Raw genomic sequence first — 20,244 nt, 5'->3', positions numbered from 1 at the left:
TTGTCCGTTGTTCATATCATCCATTGCTACATCGTTGGAGCTGTGAGTGGTTTCCGTTTCCTTGTTTTCATTGTTGATCGCAGTCTTGGGTTCATTTGCAGTTGTTGTAGATGCGCTTTGTATATTGATTGCAGTTGATAGTTGGTTAGATGATGAAGGTGTTTTTGAAACAGGAGCACTGCATTCACTAGTTTCCGTTGTTGAGCGGTTGTCCTTGTTTTTGTTTGTTTTGTTTGTTTTCGCAGTTTCAGTGCAAGGTTTGCCGTAGTGTGCAGGTTGTTCACAAAACTGATATGTAACCAATTGATTTTCATACGTAATCAACGTTTTACACGGATGTCTTGACCACAAATGATGTAAGATGAAATTGCTCTACGTAGTTGCATACGTACCACTCGCACGCCATTCCGGATACCCGGGAAAAATTCCGCCATACTTCTTTTTCGATGGAAAGAACTTCACCGTACTGCGACATACTTTCCCGAACATACCCATCGCTGGTCTGCGGGGGAAGGTCATGCACGCGTACTTCTATGGCATTGTCCACCATTTACACAGGGATTTTATATTTAACATTGTCATGATCAATACTGTGCACCCCGTTATTAACCGAAGCAAATGCAATTGCATCTTTTTCACGTTTGAACATAATGTACACACAGTTAGACGCCTTGTTGAATTGAATCTCACTTACATCATTAACGTTTATATGCATTCGTTCCTTAAGCAAGATTTCAATTTCGGTTGCTGCTGATCTAACTTTGCAGCGCTTGAAATCAATACAAATTGAATTTGGCCTTGTAAGCCAAGTTTCAGGCTTTGTTAAATCGTATTTGCCCATTTCGTACACTCTATTGTTCATTGCACTATATTGTCTTTGTTTCTGTCGTCGCGACCGTAAGAAATCTTCGACTGTGTCGTTTGCGATGCGAGCACGAACTGTTTTTTTTTTCGATAAACTGCTTTCTGAATCATCGAGTCGTTGCTGTTTTTGTTCCATCGAAAGCAATCGCGGCACCCACTTGGAAAAAACCTTTTTCATGCTCAATTTTTCATGAAGGATAGTAAATACACTTCCATATGATATCTGTGTCATCTCAGCAATCTCACGGAGCTTCACTTTACGATCTTTCATTATAATTTTTGTCACTTCACTCACATTTTCCGGTGTAACGGCTTCCACAGGTCTACCCGAGCGTTCCACGTCATTTGTGTCGGTACGACCACGTTTAAACTCGGCGAACCACCGACAAATTGGAGCTTTTGATGGACAAGAGTCCAGATAACATTTTTCAATCCATTGTTTCGCTTGCACGGTGTTTTTACCCATTAAAAACAATGTTTTATCAAAACACGAAACTCGTTTTTTTCCTACAAATTTCATTTGTATTGACTTAATGTTAGATTAGCTTGAATTTTACTGGTTTCGACTGTAACTTGCATTCTGCTAGCAGGTGCGACTGTATGAATTTAAATGCACCTTTTACCAACTAAGCAGATGCATGCTTCTGTGGCTCAGTCGATTGACAGACGTACATGCGATCCAATGATTCTCGGTTCAAGTCGCGGTGGTTGCTAATCAGTATTCTTTTTTTATTTCAACGAATTTCATGTCATGGAGTTTTAGACACAATATTAAAAGTTCTTCCACGTGAATTTGCGACGCTTCATTTATGTGCATCTAATAAGATGTAAAATCACAGGGATTTTTTTAAGTGTGTAGTAAAACGTATGTGTATTGCCCTCTTAACAGTTGTAATATCTTTCTGCTCGCATTTATTTTTTTTTCGTGTTAGAATTGATTAATTTCGACTTTCATCTTACATAATTCGCTGATATTTTTCCCTTCTTGGTATATTTTCTATGTTTTTGTCTTATCCAGTGTTTTCCTTACACTTGGGTTTTAAGTTTTCGTTCAAATCTTATATCGTAACGTTGTATGATGTTTACTGTTATTTTTTGTTATATATGTAAATATGGGACACCACTCTCTTGATTTTCCATCGGTGCTACAATTAAATATCTCGTCAGATCGTCTTGCATAACAAGTCCGTATCTGTTACCCCATTCTGACTCAGGTAATACTATACTATGTCCATATACAATTTCTCGAATGGTTCGGACGATGTCGTAGTTATTTTCATTGGAACTTTGTTTGATAGACCGATATTATTTTTTTGACACGAGTTACATTGTTTAACATAATTTTCAATATCTTTTCGCATATTAATCCAATGTAATAGCGGACTCATTCTCTTCAACATTCGTTTGCTTTCAACATGTCCACCTAGAGGAGCATCGTAGAATTCTTTCAATATAATTTCGCGCTCCTTCTATGGCACCAACATCCTGTCTTTTTCCGGTGCGTATAGCGTGGAAATTTTATCAAATTTCTCTGCGATGAACTTCAGTACATTTGCCTCAGGAATTTTCTGCATGTTTCGAAAAGAAATAATTTGAATGTTCTTTGCATTTTTCATGTCTATATGTAGGGCAGTTGGTGAATGCGTCCACTAACCCGTCTATTAGAATTCTTGTGTAGGTTATTGATTTACTCGAGCCGTTTAAAACCAATCCCCATATTTCGCGTCCTGGAATTGCAATTACTCTTCCATTCAGATAGTCCTTCAAACCGTGTGGTAGGTCCACCAGTTCGGCTAACTCTTCATACACTGATCTACTGTTTACTACTATGAAAGTACCGTCAAATTCGCTTTATGTTTTGAAAATTTCAGTCGATCAAATTTGATGTCATTATTATTCATGCTTATTTCATATTCTTCGAAATACGAGAGTGCTCCCAAATCATCCTTTTCGTCCCATCCAAAGTCTATGTTTTCTAATCCGTCCATGTGCGGATTCCACTCTGACTTCTGTTTGTTTTTAAATAGCGTAAATCGTCCAGACTCATCTGTGAGCTGTCTGGCGACGGCTATTTTACCTTCTGCGTTCTTCCGCTTTGCAAGTTCGTTTTTTCTGCTACCTACTGTTGACGCTTTTGTTGTCTAGTGACTATTGAAATAGTCAGGGTGTGAGGACTCGGCTGCTCGGCAGTCTAGATAAAAAGATTGCCACAACATTGTCTTTGCCTTGTTTATAGCGAAAGTCCATTTCCAACTCTTGTAATTTCAGACATAGACGCGTTAGCATAGACGAAGTTTCTTTGAAATGCCATATTGAAATCAACGGTCTATGATCCGTGTATACAATAAATTTCTGATTATAAATAAAATGTTTGAAACGGCTCATACAATGGCTAACATGTTTTTTTTCAATCGTATGGTACTTTCTTTCAGCACCTACAAAACCTCTGCTTACATATAAAATGGGCCAATCTATCTATTTTTTTTCGGGAGTACTGCTTCAATAGCGTACTTGCTTGCATCTGTCGTGATCACGAACGTATCTTTATAGTTCGGTCTAACCAATAGTGTGTCAAAAGTTGAAAAAATTCGCAATTTCTCAAAAGATTTTTAACACTCTTCTGTCCTAGTAAACATAACATTCTTTCGCAAGAGATCGTTCAATGGTTTACGTTTCTCTGCTATGTGAGGTATGAATTTTCCGTAGAAATTTACTGTTCCTAAGAATGACCGAACACCTTTGACTGTTTTTGGTGCCACCATCTCTTTTATTGTTTTTATATTGTCCTACATAGTACGAATTCCTTTGTCAATTACATGTCCTAAATACTTTATTTCATTTTGTCGTGAATACGACTTACTTTACTATGGGGTCCTTTTCAAAATTTACCCTCTGAGAGAGTGATAAGTTTTTGATCGTGAATATCTATTTTTTTTTATTTAAAAGACATCTTTATTCAGGCCTATTTGCGTACAAGCTTTACGTGGCCGATTGAGCCGATTTTTTAAATAAAAAATTCTTTGTATTCGATCTCGTTGTCACCCTTTTTCTAGGGGGAGAGGAGCTTCCATTTCCCTCCTGCGAGGATTGAGGGGCACTTTGTTCGTGGCTCGTCTCGTCGTCCATTGACGCATCGGTGGCATTGTTGATTTCCGTCTTCTTTTCGTTTTCCTTGTTATTCGCAGTCTTGATCTCGTTGCTAGTTACTGTAGAAGCGCCTTGTTGTACATTGGTTGCAGTTGCTGTTTGGTTAGATGGTGAAGGTGATTTTGAAACAGGAGCACTGCACTCACTAGTTTCCGTTGTTGAGCGGTTGTCCTTGTTTTTGTTTGTTTTGTTTGTTTTCGTAGTTTCAGTGCAAGGTTTGCCGTAGTGTGCAGGTTGTTCACAAAACTGACATGTAACCAGTTGATTTTCATACGTAATCAGCGATTTACACGGATGTTTCCCGTCTTGATTAAAAATGATGTAAGATGGAATTGCTTTACGTAGTTGCATACGTACCACTCGCACGCCATTCCGGATACCCGGAAAAAAATTCCGCCATACTTCCCTTTCGATGGAAAGAACTTCACCGTACTGCGACATACCTTCCCGAACATACTCTTCGGTGCACTGCGGGGGAAGGTCATGCACGCGTACTTGTATGGCATTGTCCACCATGTGCACAGGAATTTTGTATTTAATGTTGTCACACTCAACGCTGTGCACCTCGTTGTTAACCGAAGCGAATGCAATTGCATCGCTTTCACGTTTAAACATAATGTACACACAGTTAGACGCCTTGTTGAATTGAATCTCAGTTACATTATTAGCGTCTAGATGCATTCGTTCTTTAAGTAAGATTTCAATTTCATTTGCTGCTGGTCTAACTTTGCAACGCTTGAAATCTATACAAATTGAATTTGGCCTTGTTGGCCAAGTTTCAGGCTTTGTTAAATCGTATTTGACCATTCCGTACACTCTATTGTTCACTGCACTGTATTGTCTTTGTTTCTTTTGCTTCGACCGCAAACGATTTTCGACTGCGTTGGCTGAGAGGCGAGCACGAACTGAGTGAATATCTATTGTTGTATCTAACGAATCAACATGATCAAAATCGGAAATATGATCACAATTTTATGATGAAATTTTCAGTTTTGTGACATAATCTCAAATAATTCAAAATTGAACTTTTCTGAAATGTTTGGTAGAAACGAGTATCAAAGAGGATAATTCATAAGGCGCGTTTGCCTTTCTGTTATTTTTAAAGCTCATAGCTCGATGATCTGTGAAAGGATTTATATAATCTAACTACCAATAGAATCGAAATTTTTCAACTTAAAAGTGTATAGCAAAAGCATTGAAGTTTTTCAATAGTACACTATTGAAAAACCTGTCTCATTTGACCCATGTCAACACCAGCCAATCAGAACGCGTTCTGAGGAAGAGAACAAAATATCTGCTGCTGTACAACAAATCGTTCGAGGAAAATGTTCCGAACAGTGTTTAATATCGTAGTGAGTTCCACAATTTGGTCCTTCTGAAAGGCAGGAATGAATCCCGTACAGCACCCTGATAGTTTCTTTCAATGTAATGCAAATCCGATATTAAATAATCGACATTAAAATTCTGTATTCTGCTTTTTTTATAGCCGTTAGGACCGCCCATGAGTGAAAAAGCTACAAACGAAATCACATAAAAAGAAATCTCTTAACAAAAATTGAATCAGTTTGGATTCTATCGCCACTGCGAGCAGATGTGTTTTGTGTCGTCTGCACAGCTAGTTTCGTTTTCGACAAGAGTGATTACGTCACAGATACCAGTCACTAGCATTGGCGAAAAAACAACGGTGGAGAGCATTACACAAAATCAGTCGTTCTAATGGCTCTAAAAGTTTTCTAAAAAACTATTAGGATTTGTTGTTCGCAAATCGAAGGTAATTATCATCAGTTTAGTGCAAATCAAGAACAGTTTGATTATATTTGTGCACTTTTCGCTGTGTGAAATTTACAGTAATCGAGATCAAGTGAAGCCTTCTTTGTTTTTGCGAAAAATGTGAAAAAGGGGAATGCTTGCATAATTCATGCAATTGATATTTGTAAGTGTTAAGGAACATGTCAGTTGTTTTCGTATTCACGACATCCAGTTATGTCTCTGACATTACCCACCCGCCTTTTTTCAAAATTTGGCTTTTGCCTGGCTCGACCTTTAGGTTATGCTGGCGGAGAGCCTCTAAAACTTTGCGTAAGTTTTCATTGTGTTCCTCTATGGTAACACCGAAAACAATTATATCATCCAGATAGACGATTGCTTTGACCCCTTCTATCTCATACAGTACCGTGTTCATTAATCTTTGGAATGTCGACGGGCTGTTACACAAGCTCATAGGCATTCTTGTGAATTCAAAGTGGCCTTCTGAGTAAATTGTTACTTGGTAAAATCCTGATTTTAAATCCAAGGTAGAAAAATATTTACTGTTTCCAAGATTATCTAGAATCTCGTCAATTAGTGGAATTGGGTATACAAATGGCTTTGTAACTAAATTTAAAGCCCGGAAGTCCACCACGATTCTGTATTTCTTGTTACCAAATTCATCGTCCTTCTTGGGAACACATAGGACTGGTGTATTCCACGGACTTTGCTAGACCTTATGATAGCTTGTTTACGCATTTCTTCAATTTCTTCATTAATATGCTCCTTCGTAGCTTCTGGAAATTTGTATTGTCGTTTATTGATCGGCACATTTGAAGTGGTCTCAATTTCGTGCACTGCCGCATCGGTGATAGTTAATTTGTCCCTCTTCAGATAGAATACATCGCTACATGATGCCAGAATTTTCTCTATATCTATGGTTTATATTTAGTGATTCTAATACGTTATTCGTTCGTTCCCGACCATTTATTCGACCGTATCTTTTATTTTCCGTAAGAATTACGTCTTGATTTGTGTCTAATTCAAGGAAACATTTGTCTTCCTCGTCACACTCTCTGTATATAAAATCTTTTTCTTTCTCATTGGTAATATTAGTCCCACAACAGGGAAGCATACTATCTGAGCGATCGTCGTTTTTGTATATATCATAGTCGTTCTGATACGGTGTATTAATGTTATTATTTTTATTCATTTTTTTCTTCATTTCATATTTATTATGCTTTGATAAACTGCCCTCCAAGACTTCAGAATTTACGATAATTACTTCCTTTTTGTCATTCTCTTCTGCAGTTTTCAATATGTTTCTTGGTTGTGCTATCTCTACTTGGCGATTTCTTTATTTCCCAATTGTTGTCTGATTTAGCTGTGCTAGGGCAGCTCCTTTTGTTTTTTGTATAATGTTTTTCCCATATTTAGCTTGTCTAGCAGTATCTTTGTTTGTTTGTTAGCGCCCATTGGCGTTCCTCTGTGTATCCTCTCCCGCATGGGTTCTTTACCCTGTACCAAATATAATGATCCTCTTGGACAAAGTCTCACTTTCGTGCTGAACTCGATAGGTTTTTCTTGCATGTATATTATTCCATTTTTGTTATCTAGACTTGTGACGTTACTATTTAAGAATTCCATCCCAAGAATTCCATCGAACCCCAATTCTTCGACTACGTCGAATTTTACTTTTAGATTTACGTCTTGCATTAAAAATTCTGCCTCGATTGTACCTAGACTTATCCGCGGGATGTTTACCACCCCCGTGTACCGTATTTGCTCTTGTACGTTCATCTTACCAGAGCCTATTTCCTCCGCATATTTTCTAATGATTAAGTTGGAACTAGCCCCCGTATCGATTAAAAACTTTTTTCTAATATATGGCTATAGACCTTAATTTAATCTCATATGCATTAAACCAAATTCTAGTCATTACATGACTTGTGGTTCCTGACTTCATTTCTTTTCGAATGCGTTTTTGGTTTACTGACCCAAGATTCATCTTGGCTGCCTCTGGCTGTCTCATTTCTTGTAACATATCTGTGATTTGCCCGACTTGATTTCTCAATTGGGAAATAGATCTTTGAATTCCACGTATATTCATTTTTAGGAAACAAAATTTAGAACAACGTGCGAACATCAAATTTTGTGTTGCAAATGGATTTAAGTGTTCCGAAACGTTGAAAATGTTAGAAAAGGCCTTTGGTGAATTGTGTCTAGGAAAAACACAGGCATACGAGTGGTATAAACGCAGCTTGGATCATGATGAGATCCCTGGCCGCCCAACATCTGTTATTGAAAAAAACATTGAATCGGCAAAGCAAATTGTGTTGCAAAATCGTTCTGTACCGGTTAGAGAGATTGCTGTGTTGTTGGGCATCTCTTATGGATCAGCCGAACACATTTTAACAGATATTTTGGATTTGAAACGCGTCGCTTCTCGGCTGGTGCCAAAAAAGCTGAATTTCATTCAAAAACAGCGTCGTGTTGATGTGGCCAAAGAGATGATTTCCAACGCAGATAGTGACCCCACATTCATCGAATGCATAATAACTGGTGATGAGGTGTGGATCTATGAATATGACGTCGAAACCGCATGCTTCGGCGCTTCGAAGGCGAGCCGTTGTTCTAAATTTTCATCCATTATAAATATCGCCACACGAAATTTTTTCAACTTCTTTGTATATATGTATATATATATATATATATATATATATATATATATATATATATATATATATATATATATATATATATATATATATATATATATATATATATATATGTATATATATATATATATATATATATATATATATATATATATATATATATATATATATATATATATATATATATATATATATATATATATATATATATATATATATATATATATATATATATATATATATATATATATATATATATATATACATATATATATATATATATATATATATATATATATATATATATATATATATATATATATATATATATATATATATATATATATATATATATATATATATATATATATATATATATATATATATATATATATATATATATATATATATATATATATGTTCTTGCCTGTTTTTGTCGTCTTGTGCATTTCTCAAAATCATACTCATGTTTCCAATTTATAGGCATTTCGGATGACAGAGAAGGCCTTCTGGATATAATTCAAAGAAACAAAATGAATTACCAAAAACGAGCATACCAATGCATAAAATGTATGGTTCAACTCTTTAATCGCAGTCGAGTCGCTTTGAACATGCTTCATAATACACTACAGCTTGGACGACAATGGGCACATGCTGTGGAGTGGTTACAAGATGAATTAGATCGACACAGGGGATCTGGAGGACAATATAATTATAATTCATGGTCACCACCTGCGCAAAGCAACGACAGCACAAACAGTTTTGTTTTAGAGCGATCTCAATCTGCCAGAAACGTACTTCAAATGGCATTTGAAATTTGTCCCGAAGAAGTACAATTATCATTTTGGATTACTCACGTAAATATATATAAATATATAAATTAATTTTTTTTTTAATTCCAGGATCAGGAAGATCAAAATGAACACGAAACAGAAGATAATGAAAATTTTCAAGTAGTTATATCTACTCCGACAGCCATAAACGATACAACGAAACATGCTTGTGTCCAAAAACAGCAGGCGTTGCTAAGTACATCGCAAGAAGAAAACCGAAACTCTAGTCCGTCTACTCTAACTAATGTTAGTAAGATATTGTCAAAAGTAAACATTCACGCGGATGTAGCATGTGACTCAAATTTAAATGAAAACATTCATAATGTGGTAAGATAGCGCATGAGATTTTTCTAAATACTATTAGTTATGATAACATTTACCCAATATACAACAAGGTTACTTACAACAGTCTCTTTAAAAACGCCTCTAACAATTGATGAAATAAAGTCATTTCATAGAATACATGTGAAATCTCAATAGAAAATTAAATTCAACTGGATGTATGAATGATAATTTAGTAATCTTTTTCAGAAGAAAGCTTTTAGAAATTATGAACGAAAAATTTCTATGTAATACACCTGTAACAAGTATTTATTGCTTGTTTTGAAAGTGATAATTTGTCCATGTCGACAGTAATAACACATCGATTCATATGTCATGACCAGTACACACATCTGACAAACGACCCCCTCCTTCTAACTGTAACTACACCTATAATACGTGCGGATTTTCTGGCCCATTTTGAGATTGTTGTGGATCTGAAACGTCGCCGGCTCATCGATTGAACCACGAAATTGCACTCAATCGGTGGATTCGCAACTCCTACACTGTGCAATATAACAACCGTGGTGGGAAATCACCAATATAGAAATTTGTTGGAAGAGTTCCGTGAGGTTACATTACCAACTACCTTGCGTTCTAAAGTTCAACATGACGTAATCCATCATATCCTTACAAAAGGGCCACCGTTATCATGTAGAAGTCGTCCACTTCCTCCAGACAAAATGAAAGCCTCTAAACAAAAATTCGAGACGATGTTAGAACTTGGGATATGTCGTCATTCCAGTAGTTCCTGGGCAAGCGCACTACACCATTCCAAGCCAAGAGTATTCATTCGGAAATATCTAGCTACTTGTGAACATGTTTTTGTTCGCGACTGCTCCAACCACCATACGATCGACCGTACTAGGTGATAAATCGACAAGGTAAATACTTCGACATCCGAATCGAAACGAATTTCGATCGACAGAATAAAGCCTGCATTCACATCAAGGGAGCGTTCAGGAAGCTAGGCGAATGACGAGGCTCATACTAAAGTTACACCTTCGGGTCTTCGGGTCCGATTTCTCGTGTAACTGAAGGGTACTATATGGGGGCGTCGAATACATTCATAACAGCGCCTTGAGGATAAAACACCTTGACGTCAGTCAAGTAGGAAACGTTACGCTCGCGAGATAGTAAGACAATCGCTCGAATAAAATTATCGATTTTATTAAATGTGAATATATTCGTTTTATTCGCTCCGTATCCGTGGCTCCCACATGTTCTTTGGCGAGACGCGCTCAATAGCATCACGCTTGGCTAAAATATCGGCTCTTTCATTGCCTGGAAAGGAGCAATGAGCCGGGACCCAAACTATTGTGATTTGATAATTATTATTCGAAATGTCGTTCAGGTTTTATTTTGCCCAAGAAAAACGGTTCATTTTTGCCAGAAGCGTTTGAGCGAATGGCATCAATTGCACTCAGATTATGTGCGAAGAGAAAATAATGGTTTGGAGATAATGTGACGATTACACTCAAACTATAATGAACTGCTGCTAACTCTGCTATATAAACAGATGCAGGTTCTTGAAGCCTAAAAATAAAGCCTTAACATTATTGTTGAATATACCAAACTCAGTTGCCTTTTCAATTCGTGATCCGTCCGTGTAAAATATTTTCTCAGAGTCAATATGCTTGAACTTAGTTGTAATGATCCTCTTAAAAGTATTCTTACGGCTTTATTACCAACAGTAGGAACATTTTTGAAACAGTTTACAGAACAATGGCCCCTCCTTGCAGCGATCGTATCTATCGATGGCTGAACTACCTACAGAAATCGAGAGTATGATCACTATATTCCAGTGGAATTGCAGAAGTATCATCCCAAAACTTGATTCCTTCAAATTTTTGGTGAATTCTCGTAACTGCGATGTATTTTCATTGTGTGAAACATGGCTTACTTCAAATATAAACTTTTGACTTCCACGATTTCAACATTATACGACTGGATCGAGAAGACTACTATGGACGGGTACTTTTAGGGATCAAAAAGTGCTATTCATTCTACCGAATTAACCTCCCCTCGATCCCGGGCGTTGAAGTTGTTGCTTGCCACACTAAAATTAGAGGCAAAGATCTTTGTATAGCTTCTATCTCCCAGAGTCTCGATAGGGCATCGACGACTTGCAAACATCATGGATCTTCTTCTCACCCCGCGATTAGTTTTAGGATACTTTAACTCGCATGGTACGGGGTTGGGCTGCATTATGATGATAACCGTTCTTCGTTAATTTATGATCTGTGCGACAACTTCAATATGACAATTTTAAATACATGTGAAATGACACGCAGTCCAAGACACCTAGCCCGCCCTAGTGCACTGGACTGGAATCGCGAAGACTATGAAAAATACGCATCGTTAGAAAAGACTATGGAAAATCTGATCAAAGCGAAACGGAGCTACTGGCTTCTGTTCGTCAATGGACTATCTAGGGAAACATCGATGACCACTCTATGGAATAAAGCCAGTCGCAATGGAAATGGTACCATTAACAGGGCTTGCATATTGAAGCAACGAATATGAACGAAAGGGTTTCACTATCTGTGCTATTCACACACATTCGTATGTCAGGTAGAATTCACAGCGCAACCCAAGCCAGGAGAGCTGCTTCGTTCGTTCATTAGTTCATGAATATGCCCGCTTGCTGAGACCTATGCTTCATGAGGTTAGCATTTGATGAATGGTTCTCATATTGTAGATGCCTATGAGGAAACTAGTTTCATAACTTTTAGTTCCGATGAATATTAATTTAAAGAACATTGCTTTTAGTGTTTCTAGGATATGTACACAGTGTAAACTGCCAAGAAACAAATGGATCGTTTTGAAAATGGGCTCAAATGCAAAATTTCTGCTATAAAATGTTTAAAGTCTGTTTGAAATGTGATCAAATTTGGTCTTGGAATGCGAACATTATGTTAAAAATGATTTCTGTAAACCTACTTTTTAAAAATAAACCGTAAACATTGCCTAAATGACGTTGCTTCGCGTCTTGTAGCACACCGTGAGGCATGGTCTTCTTTCTCGTACAATACTAACGAGAGTGAACCCTTCATTTCATTACATTGTCATGGATTGCTTAGTTCATGTGTTAACTGAGAATAAGAGCACAGACAATTTACTTGGCAAGGGGAATTGGTCTGCTCAGTAGCATATACTCTCACGCATCCAGTTTCTCTCTAATATAGGTCTCTCATTCAGTTATGTCAAGCAAAGTGTTCACAGCAGATATTTTTTGTTGCTTCGTTCGTTTGAGGATTCACAATACAAGCCCTGACCATTAATAATGAGTCCGTGGAATATTCGAATCGCTGGATATTTGATTTCGCCAAGAAAGTTTGCCCGGATTTTTAATGTGGAACACATTTTTGTTTTCTATATAGGGGTGCAAATTATAAACTCAAGAAAAATACACGTAGAAATGTGGTCAGGTTTTGAACAATTACAGCTCAGTCAATTTTGTATCAATTATTAATATTATGTCACCATTTGATTGGAAATATTTCTACGTATTGATTTGAATGTTCATAGCCATGTATTTTTAATTGTATATCATTGAAATGTTGATTAATAGCTAGCAGTGTCCTATTTTGCCTGCAAAAAATCTCCGGCATATCGGATTTCCCTGCCATAGTCGACGGTTTTGAAGGAGTAAGCGATATATCAAAGGGAAAGCATCGGTCTGATTGGTCAATCGATGCAAAAGCGATGCTGTTGGAAGCACGCGAAGCTATAAATATAAGCAAAATTATAGCTAACGTTTCAGTCCTACACGTAGCTTGCTAGAGGTAGGTTGTTGCTAGACAGCAAGACAAAAAATGCCATAAAACGATTTGAAGCTTTAATTGCTATGCTCTGATCTTGTGCCAGGAAAGATTGGATGAAATCCCATGTTATGTCGTTTCGCCTGAGAAATTGACAGCTACCCCAGGGTAAATTTTGAGTGTATAAGATTCTTTTCTTATTTACATAAGATGAATTCGATTGATAATGAGAAAAAGTTTATCGCTTCAACCGAAATCGTAGAATGGTAGTAATGGTAGAGAAACGCTATAAAAATAACTACTTACTACTTGCTTACCAAACTTGAACACAAACTTGGCGAAAAGAAGCTTAAATATCGATATCTGCATCGCAAGCATGTACAAACATATAATTGCATACATTTGGGCTATTGATGTAATTTCGTCGGCTACAAAACAAATACAAATCACGACAAATAGAGTCTATATTCTGGGTTCGCGTGTTCGGTGGTGGTTCCAAATAAAGATCAATCTAAGCAGACTCTCGTGCATTTACGGATTCAAAAGTGTGACGAATAATTGAAAATGTCGATCATTAGGAATTTTGGTGGCCTTGTTCCGCATCAATGGCTCGAACAACCCCATGGGGCTGATACTTGTAGTTTTTTCGTGAACTAAAACCTATCGCGCCGCGCCCATCCAATATACTGGTAACGAAACCCCATTTTCGATGACGGAGTTCTCTCTTGCCCTCATATCATGCAAGAACAATGCATCTGGGTGTGATAAAATCGAGTTCAACTTACTTAAAAATCTTCCCGATATCGCGAAAAAGCGTCTGTTGAACTTATTCAACAAGTTTGTCGAACAGAACTTTGTCCCCCAAGACTGAAGACAAGTGAAAGTTATTGCTTTTCAGAAACCCGGTCAAACCAGCCTCCGACCACAAATCGTATCGGCCGATTGCAATGCTTTCCTGTATTCGAAAACTGTTGGAAAAAATGATTCTGTTTCGTCTCGACACTTGGATGGAAACAAATAGCTTGCTTTCTGATACACAATTTGGCTTCCGTAAAGGCAAAGGAACGAACGATTGCCTTGCGCTGCTTTCTACAGAAATTCAAATGGCATTTGCTCACAAGAAGCAAATGGCATTAGTATTCTTAGACATAAAAGGGACTTTTAATTAAGTTTCCATAAAAATTCTTTCGAAGAAGCTGCACAAGCATGGTCTTTCCCCACTTTTACACAACTTTTCACACAACTTATTGTTTGAAAAGTGCATGTTTTTTACACATCAAGACTTGACAACCTCACGAGTTAGCTACATGGGCCTTCCCCGCTCATGCTTCAGTCCCCTTCTTTACAACTTTAATATTAATGACATCGATGAATGTCTTGAAAACTTATGCCCGATATGGCAACTTGCAGATGATGGTGTGGTAGCCAAGTCTACAGATCTGCAAGGACCATTACAAACTACCTTGGACACGTTGTCTACATGGGCTCTACACCTGGGTATTGAATTGTCCACGGAGAAAACTGAGCTGGTAGTATTTTCTAGGAAACATGAACCTGCACAACTACAGCTTCATCTAATGGGTCAAACCATATCTCAGGTTTTCACATTCAAGTATCTCGGAGTCTGGTTCGATTCCAAAGGACCTGGGGATGTCACATTAGGTATCTGAAACGAAAAAGCCAAAAAAGAATCAACTTTCTCCGTACAGCAACCGGAACTTGGTGGGGAGCTCACCCAACAGATCTAATAAGGCTGTACCAAACAACGATATTACCAGTGATGGAGTATGGATGTTTCTGTTTCCGTTCCGCCGCGAAAATACATTTCATCAAGCTGGAGAGAGTCCAGTATCGTTGTTTGCGTATAGCCTTAGGTTGTATGCAATCGACTTATACGAGGAGTCTCGAGGTGCTGGCGGGAATTCTTTCGTTTTTGGGATCTCTCATATCGACAACTGATTCGATGTAGTGTCTCAAATCCGTTGGTTATCGATAACTTTGAACGGCTAGTCGAGCTTATTTCTCAGACCAGATTTATGACATTGTACTTTGATTTCATGTCACATAACAATAATTCTTCTTCATACAATCCTCACAGTGTTCATTTTTTTGATACTTCTAATGCTAATGCGTTGTTCGATACATCCATGAAAGAAGATATTTGTGGAATTCCGGATCCCGTACGCCCTCAAGTTATCCTAAATATTTTTAATGACTAATTTAGATAAGTAGACTGCAATAAAATGTTTTACACTGACGGATCACATCTCGACAGGTCTACTGGCTTCGGTATATTTAATGAAAATTTCACCGCCTCCTATACACTCAGTGATCCAGCTTCAGTTTACGTCGCAGAACTAGCTGCAAATCAGTATACCTTTGAGATCATTGAAACTTTGCATTCATTGTATTGGAAAGTCTCAGCTCCATCAAGGCTCTTCGCTCAGTGAAGCCTGAAAAGTACTCACCGTATTTCCTAAGGAAAATATGGGAACAACTGAGTGCTTTATCTGAAAAATCATACTGGATTACCTTGGTTTGGATCCCATCACATTGTTCCGTAAGGGCAATGAGATGACGGACTCATTGGCCAAGGTGGGCGCATTACATAGTGAAACCTATGAAAGACCAATCTGATTCAATGAATTTTTCAGTCGTTCTCGCCAAGAGGCACTTATCAGCTGGCAAACCTCCTGTAATGATGGAAGTCTATGACGTTGGTTACATTTCATTATACTGCAGGTATCCACGAAAGCTTGGTTCCAAGGGTTGGATGTGAACCGAGACTTTATTCGGACAATATCAAGGCTTATGTCCAACCACTACTTGCTCAAAGCGCATCTTTGTCGTGTGGGCCTTACTGAAAGTAATCACTGCGCTTGCGGTGACGGTTACGACGACATCGAACATGTTGTTTGGGTGTGCTCCGAGTATTATGACGCCAGACTCCAGCTAATCGGTTCCCTTCGGGCCCGAGGTAGACCACCTTATGTTCCAGTCCGTGACGTTCTGGCGACCCGAGATCCTCTTTACATCTACCTCTATAACTTCATTTTACATCCCATTGTACCAACTCATCCTTTTCTTCTATGGATTGGTATGGTATACGATGAACGATTCCTCGCACTGTAGAAAACGTCAAAAATGTCATACAGTGCTGGTCAACCACTACTACACCACCACAACCGAAAGAAACATGAAAACCCCATGCATAAATATGAATTCTTAATGACAAGATTTATTGTTGATCAGGTTCCACCCTACCGATACTCCTTTCCTAATCCTAGGGGAGTAAGACGCCCCTTAATATGGCTTCCCTTCCATCTCTTTCTAACAACAAGACCAACGGCCACGTTTAGCTAACCGCAATGTGCGAAATAAAATCATTTTTATTAAAAAAACTTGTAAATATTTTTGGGATTTCCATATCTTGGAAAATCGATCTCCTGTGGCATATGGTTAAAATATATTGTCATGAATCTCGTTTGAAATTGAAGCTCAACTAACCTTTCGAAATTATTAATAACCCGGGGATTCAGTATCTCACATCTCTCCCAAAAACGATCTTTCCATGGAAGAACTCCCGCAAGAACTTCAAGACTCATTGTATGTGTCGAGTGCATGCTGCCTAAAGCAATTCGCAAACAACGATACTGCGCAAGTTTGATAATATGCAGCGGAACGAAAGCAAACGCATCCATATTCCATCACTGAAAGTATCGTTGTCTGATACAATTTTATCAGATCTTCCGGATAAGCACCCCACCAAGATCCTGTTTTTGTTCGAAGAAAATTTACTCTTTGTTGGCATTTTGTAATCAGATACCTAATGCGTCATCCCCACATGCATTTGGAATCAATCCACACCCCGAGGTATTTGAAAATCAAAACCTTCATTTATTCCATCATATGAAGCTGAAGCTGCGCGGGATCATGCTTTCTTGAAAAGACGACCGCAGAGAATTCGATACCGAGATGAACAGCCCAAACGGACAAGTTATCTAAGGTATCTTGCAATGGGTTTTGCAGATCAATAGCTTTGGGTACAGTACTAAAACCACGCCATCATCTGCCAATTGTCTTAGTGTACATGGGGTTACTAGATAGCTGTAACTGTCATTTCTATGGAAGCCAAACTGAGTATCTGACAACAAACCGTTCGTATTAATTTTTTCGAACAATTTGCTGATGCTGGACAACATTGCAATAAGTCTAAATGAGTTGTGATTGGAAGCTGGTTTCCCCGGATTTTGAACGGTGATAACTTTCACTTGCCTCCAGTCAGGTGAAACAATGTTTTGCTCAAGAAACTTGTTGAACAATTCCAACAAACGTCTTTTTGCAAGGTCGGGCAGATTCTTCACCAAGTTGAATTTAATTCTGTTCAACCAAGGAGCGTTATTGTTACAAGACATGAGTGCTATGGAAAATTCCATCATTGAAAAGGGGCTATCAGTGGAACCATTATTTGGAGAAGACTCCCTAATAACGCTATGCGTAGAAATAGAATCTGGAAAAACTTTCCTCGCAAAATCAAATATCCATCGGTTCGAGTATTCCTCATTCGTCTGGCCGTATCCCAAAGAGTGCGATAGAAGAGATGAATCTTATGCGCTTGGACGTGCAGGAGGTCTAAGTACATTAGATTCATCTCTTTTATCGACTTCAATTCGACTATTTAAACGGTAGCGATCATTTACCAATCATCATCTCAATCAGCAGTAATAAAGGCATTGATAATGCAGGTAATATTCCATATGATTTGACAAAAAATGTTGACTGGATTAAATACCAAAGTAGTATCTCAAGTACCTTGAACTCAATGGAAGAGCTGACTGAAGTATTTCCGGTATCTTTGCCAGTACCAAATAGTAATTCACCGCATGAGAGAGCGCGGTTGAATTTCATTATCGATGACAGAAAACTATTTTTAGTAACAGCGAATGCAAACTGAAATCAAAATAAGATATAGATTTTCTCATGTTGATAACCCTAGGCTTTGTATGATGAGCTACAGGGCGCGTACCCCCGCTTGGCGGATGGGGATGGGAGTCAATTTATACTTCGCGTATTGACAAAGTCGGACCATACCGAGATCGATCGTTCGCTTATAAATGTAAAAAGATGAAAATTATTATGTTATCTCGATCGATCACGGAGTGGACAGGACTTGAAATTGACAATAGGTCATTAGGTGGTTTCGAGTAATCTTATGCCTGGAATTGGTCACCAATTTGAATTATCTTGATCCAATTGGGAATTATGTTAATATATAACATTTGTCCTGAACTGGTGAATTTAATACAAACAAGAGGACTATTGTTATCAGGAATAAAAGTAAATTGACCTCTTATTAACCGTCCAGGAGCTTTCAAACCTTTCCGATCCAGCTCGGTATCGGTACTAATGTTTACAAATTGCAATGACGGCGAAACTGATTGATCAGGTGTGGACACACTCTCAAATCAGGAAAGGTTTGAATGTACCTAAATTTCTCAACTTTGCACAGATGTCACTTTCAAACTGAAAGTGTGAGATGTGTGTTTCTGGAAGAGAACGGTTCACGTGGACCATTTCATATAATCACACCTAGTATTTCTTTACGAAATACATGTAGTTCTTGTTCCCTGGATGCGTGCTTAACACTAGAGGGCCCAAAACCTATATTGCTCAAAAGCAGTCAAAATGATTAGATTCTCTCCTTAAAAAAAACGGACAGTGACTTTCCTGAGCAATCTAGTGTTAAATGTGCATCTATGCTTTATATAATTTAACAAGCTCACTAACACCAGATTTTATTTTATTTTCTTGACGAAAAACGAAACTGTTGAAGCTTCAGACATAAAAGACTATATATTAGGAAAGCAGGGCCAAGACTGAAGCGGATTCAATGCGAAATTTTCCAAAGTTTCATCGACGAGGACATTTAAGACACAGAAGCAGTTGGTAGGATGACAAAATACCAATACGTAGAGATACTACCTGCACGAGCCTCGGCCGGCAGAGCTGGGCCTAGAGCTACTTGTCGGGCTGCCTGTACACTTAGTGACAGAAGCGCGGATCTCACTGGATATTTTCACGCGCTTGGGATGGAAAGACGATCTGCATATTTTTAAAACATTAGTTTGTCTAGTGTCAATTCAATAAATATATAACTCAATTCAAATTTCCGTGATGAGCAGTAAGACGTTTCTAATCGTCAACAGTTTCATTGGTGCTAGCTTTTTTTTCTTTGTCCATCCGTCGAACCGAACGGACGTGTTCACGGGACTCGTGTCGCAGTATATTGCTCGCGTATATTTTTTTTTATTTCAACTTTTTTATTTCGACGCAACCGTTCAAATAGGCACTCTTTTTAAATAGTAAATATTTTTTAACATAACAGTTCGGCTGAAAAGTTCGTATCGTTTAAAAGAAACACACATTTTTTTTGCCAAAAATTCGTTTTTATTATTCAACATAATTGCCACCAGAGGCGATACAGCGATTATAGCGATCTTCCAACTTTTCGATACCATTTTTGTAGTACGATTTGTCCTTTGCCTCAAAATAGGCCTCAGTTTCAGCAATTACCTCTTCAATGCTTCTAAATTTTTTACCAGCGAGCATTCTCTTGGGGGCTGAGAACAGGAAAAAGTCACTGGGGCCAAATCTGGAGAATACGGTGGATGAGCGAGCAATTCGAAGCCCAATTCGTTCAATTTCAGCATGGTTTTTCGTTGTTATTTTTGATCGATTGTGAGCTCACGCAGCACTCATTTTGCACAAAGCTTTCTCATATCCAAATATTCGTGAATAATATGTCCAACACGTTCCTTTGATATCTTTAAGGTGTCAGCTATCTCGATCAACTTCACTTTACGGTCATTGAAAATCATTTTGTGGATTTTT

At 37.9% G+C, this 20,244-nt stretch overlaps 1 protein-coding gene across 4 annotated transcripts in view; it reads left to right on the top strand.

Moving 5' to 3' along the window:
* LOC131439381 (probable ubiquitin carboxyl-terminal hydrolase FAF) overlaps window positions 1–20,244 on the top strand; it is a 466,389-nt gene that overhangs the window by 425,590 nt on the left and 20,555 nt on the right. For all 4 annotated transcript variants that reach the window (XM_058610309.1, XM_058610308.1, XM_058610311.1 and 1 more), the window contains 2 exons: window positions 8,919–9,265; window positions 9,338–9,595. In XM_058610309.1, coding sequence (XP_058466292.1) covers window positions 8,919–9,265; window positions 9,338–9,595 — 605 coding nt within the window. The remainder of the gene's footprint in view (window positions 1–8,918; window positions 9,266–9,337; window positions 9,596–20,244) is intronic.

The sequence above is a fragment of the Malaya genurostris genome, chromosome 3 (assembly GCF_030247185.1).
Source record: "Malaya genurostris strain Urasoe2022 chromosome 3, Malgen_1.1, whole genome shotgun sequence".
Lineage (NCBI taxonomy): Eukaryota > Metazoa > Arthropoda > Insecta > Diptera > Culicidae > Malaya > Malaya genurostris.
This window is presented reverse-complemented; position numbering and strand designations above follow the sequence as displayed.